Source organism: Oryctolagus cuniculus, chromosome 3 (assembly GCF_051225735.1).
Source record: "Oryctolagus cuniculus isolate XC-2025 breed Fujian yellow rabbit chromosome 3, ASM5122573v1, whole genome shotgun sequence".
NCBI classification, from domain to species: Eukaryota; Metazoa; Chordata; class Mammalia; order Lagomorpha; family Leporidae; genus Oryctolagus; species Oryctolagus cuniculus.
In genome coordinates, this window is record NC_142869.1 from 146141696 (window position 1) to 146155696 (window position 14001).

The window sequence follows — 14001 nt, forward strand, 5'->3', positions numbered from 1 at the left end:
AGTTAGGGAATCCTCTTAGGAGCCTCTTTTCCAAACAGTGACTTAGGGATACGGGCTCTTTTCATCTTTTAGCATTTCCATCTTTACAAGATGGTGTCTGAAAAGCATTCTGAAAGAGTGGAAAGGAAAATTGCACCTGCACTTTCTGGCCAGGTTTGGGGAAGGGCTTCTGCCCATCATCATAGTCATACAGTCGGTGTCACTGAAAACTCTGCCATGACTACAATCGTAAAGCGACACATTTAAGGGACCAACAATAACCAGGGTGCTTTTCAATGTCAGTGAGGCAAGTCTAACTTTCTTAAGTATAAAATGAAAGAAGGAGAAATATGGGTTTCTCTTAGTTTTTTTTTTTTTTTTTTCTGGCCTCCCAAAATTCCCATGCTCAATAAGTTCTTAGGCATCTATACATTTTTTTTTCTACTCAGAGTTCCTATTGAATTTATGTGTATATGTATATATTTTTCTCAGTAAATAAGGAAATCCAGGCCTGGCATTATAGTATATTGAATTAAGCCTCACCACATCCCATATCTGAGCACTGGTTTGAGTCTTGGCTACTCCACTTCTGAACCAACTCCCTGTTAATGCACCTGGGAAGGCAGTAGATGGTGGCCCAAGTACTTGGGCCCCTGTTACCCAGGTGGGAGACCAGGATGGCGCTCCTGGCTCCTGGTTTCCACATGGTCCAGTCGTGGCTATTGCAGCTGTTTAGGGAGTGAATCAGAGGATGGAAGATCTCTGTGTGTCTCTCCCTTTGTATTTTCAAATAACTAAAATAAATCTTTAAAAATTTAAGGAAATCCTCTGTGTATTACATAGAGATAAGATGAACATGTTAATAGAATGGAAACATGTATATCATCACCTAAGTCAAAGTACCAATTGACAAATTGGCAGTATAAGAAAATATTAGGACATTGTAAAACAAAAATTGATTTCCAATTTAGACATTTATTAGAGAGGCAGTAGGATTTTTCTTCTCTTTTTGTTTCCTTCAGCTTGCATTCTTTTTTTTTTCCTCAAAATGTGATACTATAAATAAAATCTGTAGTGGGTTAGTACCTTAGGCAGAATTTTAAAGTTCTTTAAGCTATGCCATATTTATTGTACAAAAGAAATTGATTTACAGTTTCAGTTGCATGTGAACATAAACAATTGAAGCACCATCATGCTTTTTAAAACTATTTAAGCTTAGTGACTTTTTGTTCATAGCTTTTATTCCGTGATCTGCAAGAAGCAAATTTTTGAAGTGCTTATCAGTCACACTTAAGTGGTTTCTAGCTTTGGCTTTGATGAGGAAAGAATAGAAATTCAATTTTAAGCATGCAAGTTCAAGAGAACAATTTCCATAATTTTCTTCTCAAGTCTTAGAAACTGTTCTAGCTTATTCATTTGTGGAATTCTCAGAGTTCTTAGTGTAAGCCATTCAGTTCTTTACAAACATTTGCTTTTGTAAAACTTCATCTCTGTCTTCAAGGGTAGATACTATTATTATCATCATTTTATAATGCAGAAATAAGGCAAGGAGGATTCAGTATCTTGCCCAGTGTAACAGAAAAAGTCCATGGTGAGACTAGGATTCTTATCCAGGTAGCTTGACAGGAAAAATCTGTGCTCCTAACACCATGTAAAAGAAATTTGGCACTGTTAGTATCACTAAATACATGTGGATATCGTTAATGGTTCTTGTGTTTAGCAGGCATCCAATACCCATTTCTTTGGCACAGAAATTTCTCCAAGAGAAAAACAGCCAGAGAGACATTCAGCTCTTGGTAGCACCTTCATATTCCTGAAGGTACTGCTGGACATTCTAACCCCTTTCTGTAGAATCCAATGTTTCCAGAATTTCCTTATCAAATAAATGGTTTCCCTCTACAAGGAGGTAAATTTAGTATGGATGTGACCAGCTTCCCTCAGAGTATTTCCTTAGGACAGCAATTTGTTTTAGAGTTTGAAAACTTTTACAGATACATCGAAGGAGGGACAAATGTTAATTTGTAAGTCACTGACTCTGTGATTATTTTAAAGGTAAAGAAAATGACTTTTTTTACACATTCCAGAAATGAAGAAAGCATCTGGACATGGAAGAGCTGCTGGGCTCCAGTTTGGAAATAAAGGGCATGTGTTTGGGAACAATTTCTTCAAAAGCAGCACTGAGAGACGGTGATGATTTAGAAACTATCCTCTAAGGAAATTTATCATGCTCTTTGCAGGAGACAAAACAGTCCTCAATTTGGTATGCGAATTCTTGTCAGCAAGTACATGACGGTGTAATCGACAATATACGATCATGCAATGAAATCAATTTTTTTTTATATTGGTAGAGATAGTTCTGATTTTTTCCCCTTCAAATCCAAGCAGGGGTATTATTGGAATATTGATTCACTTTCCTTGAGTGTTATGGATTAAAATGTGTGTGTATGTGTCTCTAACTAGATAAAACACAGCTGCTTCAGTTATTTGTTTTGTTCCCTTCTAATTTCCACAAGGGGCACAACACGAAGAGCTGTTGGAGCCGCCAGGGCTATATCTTTTGACAAAGACAAGTTTTCAGACCTTTACAAAAATTTAAAAATGTTTAAGGTGAACAAATTCATATATGTTGTATATGCAGATTTGGGAACATAGGGATATACTGTCCACTTTCTACACCCTCCTATTACCTCCACTGTCCCTCCTCCTTCCTTTCTTATTCTTTCATTTAATTTTTAAAAACATCTACTTTCTGTTTATTTTATACTCATAAGAATTCAACAAGTAGTAAGAAAAAAAATAACACTGTTCCTAAACAGTTAAGTTTTCATATCTTTTAAAAAGCATATTTCAGGTAGTATGACTCAACTCACAGATTATCATTTCAAAAGAAACTGTTGGAACTTTCTTCAGAGCATCTGCTCAGGTTTTTCAATTCAATGAACCTGGTTTTTCTGCCTTTTTAGGGATAACATGAGTGTTTTTGTCAAAGTTGCAAGTTGGTCAGATGTTTGTAGTAACAACTTTTTAAACAATGCAGTCCTAAATGTCCCTGCATGCTTTTTTTTTTTTAAAGATTTATTTGAAAGTCAGAGTTACACAGAGAGAGAAGGAGAGGCAGAGAGACAGAGACAGAGGTCTTGCATCTGCTGACCCACTCCTCAATTGGCCGCAATGGCCGGAGCTGTGCTGATCCGAAACCAGGAGCCAGGAGATTCTTCCGGGTCTCCCATGCAGGTACAGGGACCCAAGGACTTGGGCCACCCTCTACTGCTTTCCCAGGCCATATCAGAGAGCTGGATCGGAAGTGGAGCAGCTGGGACTTGAACTGGCGCCTGTATGAGATGCCAGCACTGCCAGCTGGAGCTTTACCCGCTATGCCACAGCTCCAGCTTCCCCCGCCCCCGAATTCTTTTACTACAATAAAACTTGTGCACTTCTGCACACCAGACCTCACTTCATTTTCATGATGGTGCACTGTTAACATGCTCAGAACACCTGCTGATTTGAGATGCAATGAATGTCAACACTGTCCTCACTAATTTCTAATCAGCACCATGCTCCAACTAGTCTATTAAATATTGTTACTGTTCTATGTGTTTCTTCCACAAAAGACGCCCCATTCATGCTAATACTACCTCACCCTATTGTGCAGACTTTTTATAATGTAAACACTGTTGTTGATAGAACAACAACAGCTGGCTGATATCAAAATTAAGCTGTCGGGCAGAAGTTCAGCCTAGCAGTTGAGATGTACTTGGGATGCTCGATGCTTGCTTCTAGTGTCCAAGTATCTGGCTGTGAGACCTGGTTCTGCTTTGAATTCCAGCTAGTTACCAATGCACAATCCAGGAGGCAGTGAGTGATAACTCAAGTACTTGGGTCCCTACAACCCACAAGGGAGTCATGGATGGAGTTCCTGGCTTCTGGCTTCAGCCCAGCCCGCCCCTGGTTTGTTGCTGGCATTTGGGGAGTGAAACAGCAGATGGTAGTTCTCTGCCTGTCATCTGTCTGTTTCTCTCTCTCTCTGCCTTTTAATTAATTAATTTAAAAAATCCATAACATTGTCATATTACTATCCATACTATATTTATAAATAGACCCTGCAACATCACTCCTGCTCACCAGGTCATGCCAAAAATGCACACAGAGCTGTTGGTAACAGTCATGTCCAAAGCCATTCCGCCCAAGTCCTCAGCTTGATGCCACTGGATGAGGCTGACATCACTGTGCCTCAACGGATTTACTATTCTACAGGTTGTAGCTTTTCCTAAGAGTCTGTGGGTTTTGACTCTGAGCTCCTGTTCAGCCAGGTTTACCTGTAGGAATATTCTGCAGCTTCCATAGCACTTAGGCCTCTCCAAAAAAGCTTTGCTTTTGTTTTCACCTCAAAATAAGACACCAAGGCCTTTTTTTAATCTAAACTGCACTGGGTTTTGCAGTGGGCTACACTGTGTAGCATTCCAACCAAATATGCATTTCCTTCAAGTCTCAGGACACACATTCTCCCCCTTAACTCAAGAGTCCAGTTTTAGACAAACTTTCTTGTTGCCTTCCTGAGTGCAGGATGTGAGTATGTCCGTCCCATGTCTCATCACATGTGGTTCCAGCTCCCTGCCTTAATCACTCCCAAATTTTTATTTCCTGTTTTTCCTTGCATGTGGAACTCACAGCGAAGATGCTCCAGGGACAGTTGGTGGCATAGGGAGACTCTTTGTTTTAGAAAGGCTTCTGGAAATTTTTCTTAATTTATTTTGAGGTTAGTTTTCTACTGTAATGACATTATTATTATTATTATTATTATTTTTAACAGGCAGAGTTAGACAGTGAGAGAGAGAAACAGAGAGAAAGGTCTTCCTTTTTCCGTTGGTTCACCCCCCAAATGGCCGCCACAGCCAGCGTGCTGCTCCGATCCGAAGCCAGGAGCCAGGTGCTTCCTCCTGGTCTCCCATGCGGGTGTAGGACCCAAGCAGTTGGGCCATCCTTCACTGCCTTCCCGGGCCAGAGCAGAGAGCTGGACTGGAAGAGGAGCAACCGGGACAGAATCTGGCGCCCCAACCAGGACTAGAACCTGGGGTGCCGGCGCCACAGGCGGAGGATTAGCCTAGTGAGCCGTGGCACCAGCCAATGACATTATATTTTATCTCATTTTTCCCAAGGTGTTTTGAGCCAAGTAATTCTCTGAGATATGTACTCTGACTTCTGGGTGAATACGGAAGTAAACTGTATCCATTGCAGTACTGCTGCTTAGACCACTGTCAGACCTGGGAGCAGCAGAAGGCAAAATCAATTTGTTGTTTTGTGACTTCATTTCCGTTTTCTATAATTTACATTCTGAACACATGGACATGTGTAGCTCTTATGACAACAAAAGGATCTCATTGCATTCAAGTTCTTTAATCGGCGATATACACCCTGGATGAGAGTAACCACAGTGGGCTGTGAGCTTTTGGAGAACTGAGAAATTGTCTCCAGATTGGCACCCGGTCCCTGTGTAGTTTCAGTCTCGCTTACACTATATTCCGAAAGCCAGGCTCCATGCAGAAGGAATACACTGGGCCTTGAAGGGTAAGTAGAAGTCCAACAAATGAAGAAGGGAGCAAGGACTAAAAGACACACTACACTGAGAGCAAAATCCAGAGGTCTGGGAGCACAAGTGATGGTGAAGGAACAAGTCAGTGCACAGATGTTAGCAGGTAGTCATGGCAGTCTGGAGTGCTTTTTATTGATCTTTTGTTTTGTTGCTGTTTTAGTAATGAAGGTAGACATTCTAAACTAAAATAGCTTCAGCTAAAATTTGCAAAATACATAGAGATGATGTGAAGAAAATATTTAATCATATGGAAAAATAGCCATGACATACTTTAACATGTTTAGAAAATAAAATTTGTCATGGTTTGAGATAATGTTCCACCACAGATACTGGGAGAACGATCTTTGTCGTTATGCCTTTAACAAACAATAAAAGAATACAATGATCAAAGGGCTGGTACAAAGAATTGGCTATGTTTTTGATAACCACACTTGTTGATTTTTAGCCTCTGTAAACAACAATTTCTTTACATATAAAATGGTAATGCTAACTTATACGTATTGTCAAAAACCCCTCCAAAAAATTGTACCAATTTAATTTAAATTTCTGAAAAAAAATCCTTTGTCTATTACCTATATAATTCCAAACAAAATATCTGCTTTTGGGGGGTCCAATTTTATATGCAAAAATAAATTATTGTCATTGTTTCCTTGTTTACTACAATATTTGCCAATTTTTATATTGACAAGAAACTCCTATTGAGCTCTTTCTTTCTGATTATGACTGGCTAAAGATATTAATATTTGAAATTCTAATATAAATGCTGTAAATATTTTTTTTCAATTTTTTGTTTGCCTTTCCATGTAAATTACGCTATTATTGAACTGCAGATAGGCTGTCTTTGCAGTCAGGCCTAACAATATTGACATGTATGATGCCTGCCTTGTGAGGATGCTTAGAAATCCCTCACCAAGGGGTCAGCACTGTGGCCTTCAGCGGCAGCATCCCATATGCACTCCAGTTCAAGTCCTGGTTATTCTACTTCCGTTACAATTCCCTGCTAATGTGCCTGAGAATGCAGCAGATAATGGCCAAAATGCTTGGCCTTCGCACCCATAAGGGAGACCCAGATGAAGCTCCTGGCTCCTGGACTAATCCCATATGCTGCAGCCATTTTGAGAGTGAACCAGAGGATAAAAGATTCTCTCCTGCTCTCTCTCTTTCTCTCTCTCTCTGTAACTCTACTTTTCAAATAAATATACACACCTTAATAAAAAGAAATATTTCCCCATATTCAAGATTTTGTGAATGTTTGCTTATGGTTGTTTATTGCTTTACATATAAATTTTTAATCTTCATAAACTAGGAATCAATGTTTGTTGTTTTCCAAATCAGGTACTAGTTATTCTAATCTTATTTATGCAATAATTTATCATGAACCTACTAACTTACATGTTGGATCCTAGACTTACTATTATTTTCCATTTATCTATATATGTATCTACAATCTATTAGGGATATACCTTTTAATCTCATAGCTTTCTTTTTAAAAAAAAATGTATTTATTTATTTGAAAGGCAGAGTTATGAAGAGCGAGAAGGAGGGACAGACAAAGAAATCTTCCCTCTTCTGGTTCACTCTCCAAATGGCCCCAACAACCAGGGCTGGAGAATGCCAAAGCCGTGAGCCAGGAGCTTCTTCCAGGTCAACCACACAGATGCAGAGACCCAAGCACGTGCACCATCCTCTGCTGCTTTTCCAGGCACATTAGTCAGGAGCTGAATTGGAAGTGGAGGTGCTGGGACTCGAACTAGCACCCATATGGCATGCTGGCACTGCAGGCCAGGGCTTCAACCTACTGAGCCACTGCGCCAGCCCCAATATCTTAGCTTTATAACATCTAAGCCTGTTTGTTTGAGAAAACAAATTGGCATTTGCCTCGGTCTGTTTGGGCTGCCAAAACAAAATACCATTGACTGCATGCCTTGAACAACAGAAATATATTTTCTCACAGTTCTATGGGCTCAAGTCCAAAATTAAGGTCTGGTAGCATTTGGTTTTTGGTGCGGGTTCTCTTTCAGGCTTGCAAGCTGCAGCCTTCTCACTGTGCTCTCTCGTGGTGGAGAGAGATGAAGTCCTCTGGTGTCTCTTGTTAAATGGACAACAGTCCTACAGAGCCAGGGCCTCACCCTGATTTCTTCATCTCACACTAATCACCTCATAATCCAAATACAAATAACTTCCAAGTGCAGTCTCACGGAGGGTAAGGACTTACATGACTCAGGGAGTCATTAAAGTACTAACCTTTTATTTTTATGAAATACATAGATTTTTTATTTTTGCTCATTCTTACAGATGAAATTTCCATCTAATCAATTCCTTTGATTTAAGTAGTATGACTACACTGTGTTTCTTTTTTTTAAGATTTTATTTACTTATTTGAGAGGTGGAATTACAGACAGAGAGAGGGAGAGACAGAGAGGAAGGTCTTCCATCCACTGGTTCACTCCCCAAATGACCACAATGGCCAGAGATGGGACCATCCGAAGCCAAGAGCCATGAGTTTCTTCCAGGTCTCCTACGTGGGTACAGGGCCCAAGCACTTTGACCATCTTCTACTGCTTTCTCAGGACTTAGCAGAGAACTAGATCATAAGAGGTGCCCATATGGGATGCCAGAACCACAGGTGGAGGCCCAACCTACTGCACCACAGCGCCAGCCACTCTGCTTCTTTTTGTATGTCAGCTTCAATCTTTTTTTGGAGCTAGGTATAGCATCAAAAAAACTGTTTGTATCAGCTTATAGTTTCTGAATATTTTCATCCTTCCATCAAAAGCTTGTTTGGTAGTATGTTTAGAGGACAGGCATTTAAATTCTGTAGCAATGTCTTCAGCAAATGTTAAGCCCACACTTGGATGGTGGGAAATGGATATAACTTTTTGCATAGTTTCAGGAAATGAAGGACTCATTTCTGAATAAATCCTACCAGGCACATAAGAGAAAGACATATGAATGATATCACAGCTGAAGAACAAAGACATCTTTTGTTCTCATAACCGTTGGAACATAGGCAAAAAGAAAATGCAATCATCAGATTACAGAAGTGCAAACGGGAAGACACCTACCGTTGGCCCTGTAATATTGAGTGTTCCTGGGGTACATTACTGAAAGCTTACATTAGGAAAGAAGGTTCATTAGCTTAAGACATTTTTGAGTCATGGTTGAAGCCATGCAAGTCACTTCATTAAGTTTCTCTCCACAAATATTTTTAGGCGGGTTTATTGTGTTTTCCAGACATAATGAGCCTATGGTGGTGATGGTAACACTGAGTCATGAGCACCACTCACTATTTAACTCACCAAAAGCACATATGAAAGTGCTCACCATGCAGGAGCATACACAGGCTCTCAACAATGCCTGTGGTTTTAAATCTTTTTTATTAGAAGTTGCTGCCTTTTCCTTAGGATCCAGTGCTGGCATTCTTACAGCTCCCAAGAAGCAAAAAAGAATGCAAACAAAATCATAAGATAAAGAAAATTTGGCACAATCTATAAAGGAGAATTTCACTCTCTGTTCCACCAATGGAAGCCATGTACAGCATTGTATTGATGCAAGTCTTGAACAAGCCAAGTTAAATATAGTTTTGCATTGAATATTTTAAAAATACTTAGAAGATCTCACCTCTGTACTCCATGTTTGTGAGACTCTGTGGCTGATCTCAGAATATTTACTAGTGATAATATTAAAATATTTCTTCATTGAAAGACAGAGAGGGAGAGATTGGTTAGACAAACAGAAAAATAGCTTAAATGTCCTGACAGGGTAAGCTCTAGAACTTTAAAACATGTGCTTGTTAATGACAATAGGTTTCACCGCAGAATTACCCTTGCCACAACTTAAGTACAATCGAGGTATGAAGCATTCCTCATGTAAATTCAGCTTCTTAGAACAATTGAATTAATTCAGAAGTCACACCATATTAATTTCATAATGACAATTTTAACACGCTATGTTACAGTTTAGAATATTTTCAAAGCAAACATTTGCCTCTCTACATTTATGTTCACATTGAAGGAATCGAATATATAGCCATTCTTAACTATGCTTTATTTTTTATTTCTCAGTGCCTAAGGGAAAACAGTAACACAAGCAGTGATTCATTCTTACCAGGACATGGACGGTCACCTGAGCAGTAGCACTTCTCTGTCTGATGGGGTCAGGGAGGGCGTCATTGTCCAAGTCTGTTACTCTCACAGCTATCTTGTATTGTGATTGCATTTCCCTGTCTAGGGAATCCAACAGTTTTATCATTCCTAACACAAGCATAAAGTGAGACATGGTAGGTCAGGATTAATAAATCTCCAACTTATATGAATTATAAACTGTATAAACTATGTTCATTATATACATTAAATAATCATTGCAATAACAAATGCAAATTAACTAATGCACATCACCTTTCTTTAGATAGTGATATCCCTAATATGACAGCAAAACCATGAAACATGTTAATTTGTACACTGTTTTGGTCACTTGTTACACATTTGTAGACCTCTGGAAGATTATGTAGTGCTTTCTGGAGTTCAGCATGGCAAAGATCAACACTTCACTGTTTTTCTTGAAGTAACCAAGGCATTTGGATTCAGCTGACAAACCCAGGAGAATATTACATACTTCAAGATCCAGTTGTGTCTGACTATGTCCCCATGCTCATGGTTTCTTTCTTTCTTTCTTTCTTTCTTTCTTTCTTTCTTTCTTTCTTTCTTTCTTTCTTTCTTTCTTTCTTTCTTTCTTTCGACAGGCAGAGTGGACAGTGAGAGAGAGAGAGACAGAGAGAAAGGTCTTCCTTTTCCATTGGTTCACCCCAACAGCCGCAGCGGCTGGCGCACCACGCTGATCTGAAGCCAGGAGCCAGGTGCTTCTCCTGGTCTCCCATGCGCGTGCAGGGTCCAAGGACTTGGGCTATCCTCCACTGCACTCCTGGGCCACAGCAGAGAGCTGGACAGGAAGAGGAGTGACCGGGACAGAATCCAGCGCCCTGACTGGGACTAGAACCTGGTGTGCCGGCGCTGCAGGCAGAGGATTAGCCTATTGAGCTGTGGCGCCGGCCGCTCATGGTTTCTAAGTACAACCACCCACAATGAGTATATGTGAGTTCCTTAATTATAGAGTGAATATCAGTGTTTTTACAGTACCTGTATCGGGTTCGATGTAAAATTTGGGAGGTGTTCCCAAATTACCTCCAACAATGGCATATTTTACATCGTTAAATGGCCAGTCCGCATCTGTAAATGTAATTTCCCCAACTAGTGTATCAACTGGACTATTTTCAAGTATGCTGAAGGTAAAGGCCAATGTGGTTCCAGTTGGATTCAGTTCATTTATGCGACTCACTCTTACGATGACTGTAATCATTGCTATGGAGAAACATGTACACAAAAAATGTAGCTGGATAGATCATAAAGCCCCTTCAGTAACTCTTACTTTTTCATTTTACTTTCTGAAACTTCACATTATATCTTTCATTCTGAGTGCATAAATTATACATATACATTTATGTTGGCAAGTCTTATTAAGTTACTACTTTTTAAGTCATACAATATTAAAGCTAATATTAGGAGTAAAATATTCTACAAAATGATTTTGAACATCTGTCCAGATAGCTGCTTTTCTAGCATAGTTAAACATAAATGCTTCTGTTCTGAACAAAGCATCAGAGTTTCTGAGAATAGATGTAGTGTTGACTAGTGGAAATAGGACTAAAGTACTTTACCATGACAATGTAAGAAGGCAACAATGAAGGAAATGCAATTTACTATGAGAATCTGAACATTAGAATCTTCTCTAGTATTAAATAAAGTAATTCCTTGATAAATCTTTTAAAAGCAAAAAGACTTCAGAAAAGCTAACCTTTGACATTGCCCCTTAAGTAACTACAAAATGCAGTACCAAACATTTCAACATAATTTTCCCACTGTAGTTCCAGTTTTTGTTTATACTTTCAGATTTTCAATAGCAGTACACAAAATAAGTTAATAAATAATAACATAGAATTTATTATACTCTATCACTGGAATATTTACAGGTATTGCACATCTAAAACTAATTTTTTAAAGAATTAGATATTTTATATCATGCAGCTATTTTGATTTAATGACTTCTTACTTGATAATACAGGATTTCCTTCATCAGACACTCTTACAAAGAGGGTGTATTTGAAGTGCATTCCTGCAAAAACAGCATTATCAAAATCTAGATGTGACGGTCCAATCTGCAGATGAAAAATAGTACATTGAAAATCTTGCTTTGCTTTGTTTGAGTTAAACATCTATTTTGTCATCTATATAAATTCAAAATGAAGACATGTGGGACCTATTTTGGTTAACAAATGAGTGAAAGCGATATTTTACAACAGTGTTGTCAATCATCAAACAGGAATATAACATAAGCCACCGTCACATTAATTTTTCTAGTAGCCACTTTTAAACAAGTATTTTTAAAAGTTAGACAATTATAGCAAAATATTTTATTTAATCAAACATATCCAAAATATTATCATTTCCACATATAATCAATATAAAAGTGAGATACTTACATTTGTTCATATTTACTCTGTGAAATCTGTTATTTCACAATTGTAACATATCTTAATTTGGATGTATATTTGTTGTTAATGGGCTATGTAGCTGGTGGCTTCCACAATGCATAGCAAAGTTTTATAACAAGTAGGCCATAAATTCACTGCCTGACTACATAATGGCAGTGTATAACATTCTATTGTAAAAAATACATTAATAGAAAGATCAGGATTTCATCTTTTGTGTGCATTCATTTTCAAGGATTAATTTGCCACAGGCTGTCTGTCCCCTCTTCCAGACACTTTGTAAATACAGCTGATCCATGACTTACTAAATTTTTTCAACTTTGTGTTGGTGTATGAAACCATACACACTTAATAGAGATGAACTTTGAATTTTGAATTTTGATCCTTTTGGGCTACCGAAAGTAGGGTTTCTTTCTCTCTCTCTCTCTCTCTCTCTCTCTCTCCCCCCCACCCCCACCCCCACCCATGTGGGCAGTGCTGCAGTTCAGTCAGCTCTGTGATCACAAAGAGGAGCTACAATGATCACTAGGTTAGATAGATTAAATGCATTTTCCATTTGTAATATTTTCAACTTAGGATTGATTTTTCTAGATATATCCCCTTGAAAATCGAGGAGCATCTGTAGTTACCATGAAGGGTATTTAAGATATGTAAAGAGAAGTTGTCATGAATTCATTGCATTTATTTTTCAAAATGAATGAAGTCTGGGTTAGTATCAGTGGGAATAGTGTTGTAGAAACCAGATTTCTATGCAAGTCTCAAAATCATGCAAAAACAAAACTCGAGGTTCACCCTGAGAGAGGTCAAAGCATCTCATGTTTTTGCTGTTTCACTTTATTCTCCAGGGAAGTATACGCAGCACAGGCGTGATGTTTGCAGGATTTTGAATAATGTTAAAGACAAGGGGCCATCTGAGAGTCTTCCCTTGAGAGCTGATGCATAATCACACAGTCCCTACAGTGGTCGTAGCCCAGACTGGGTCTGAGACCACCAAAGGGCACAGTGCAGAGCGTCTGAATGCATGCTGTGTCTCAGTTTCTCTAAGGCTCTCTCCGTGCCTACAGTCGCATGAACTGCTTTTCTCAACAAGCACTTCCTAGGGAGGACAGTCATATGCAGGAAGCAGGAGGTGAGTTGGTATAGACACGCAGGAGCATAACTTTATGCTCTGAGTTATTCTAGCATGTTCCATGAAGTACAGAAATTGGAGATTGTAAATGCATTAATCAAATTGGAGAAAAGCATTTCTTCATATATGAAGTGAAATGTAGACAGTTCGTAAGATACCTTTCAATCCTAAAGTCCAGTAGTCTACCTTCTATGTGGATAAAGAAAAGTGACATAAAGAACACCAGTGGTGGGGCTGGCATTGTGACAGAGCAGGGTAAGCCCCAGCCTGCAATTTCAGTGTCCCTTATAAGAGTGTGGGTTCAGTTTCCTGCTGCTCCACTTGTGATTCAGCTCCCTGCTAATGCACCTGGGAAAGCAGCGGAGGATGGCCCAAGTGCTTGGGCCTCTCCCCAAATTCCTGGCTCCTGACTGCAGCCTGGCCAAGCCTTGTCTGTTGTGGGCATGTGGATAGAAGATTCTCTCTCTCTCTCTCTCTCTCTCTCTCTCTCTTTCTTCTCTGTAACTCTGCCCCTCAAATATATGCATAAGTCTTAAAAAAAATCCCAATGGCATGGATAGTCTTCTTATTCTCCTATATAATCATTGTGCCTTTTCTCTTCTTATATTGTGATGACCTGAAGAAACTGCAACAAATTGAGAGTGAGAAGAATTACAACTACAATAAGAAAATAACCAAAGAGGCCAGTATTATGGTGCAGTTTTTTAAGCCACTGCTTGCATTACTGGCATCCCATATATTGGAGTGCTGGTTTGAGTA

At 39.1% G+C, this 14001-nt stretch overlaps 1 protein-coding gene across 2 annotated transcripts in view; it reads right to left on the minus strand.

Annotated features, from left to right (window-relative positions):
• Positions 1–14001, minus strand: part of LOC100348313 (cadherin-related family member 4) — a 107956-nt gene that overhangs the window by 60420 nt on the left and 33535 nt on the right. For both annotated transcript variants that reach the window (XM_089329464.1, XM_089329465.1), the window contains exons 13-15: positions 11675–11780; positions 10705–10926; positions 9677–9822 (exon numbers count right to left, since the gene is read on the minus strand). In XM_089329464.1, the coding sequence (XP_089185590.1) occupies positions 9677–9822; positions 10705–10926; positions 11675–11780 (474 nt within the window). The remainder of the gene's footprint in view (positions 1–9676; positions 9823–10704; positions 10927–11674; positions 11781–14001) is intronic.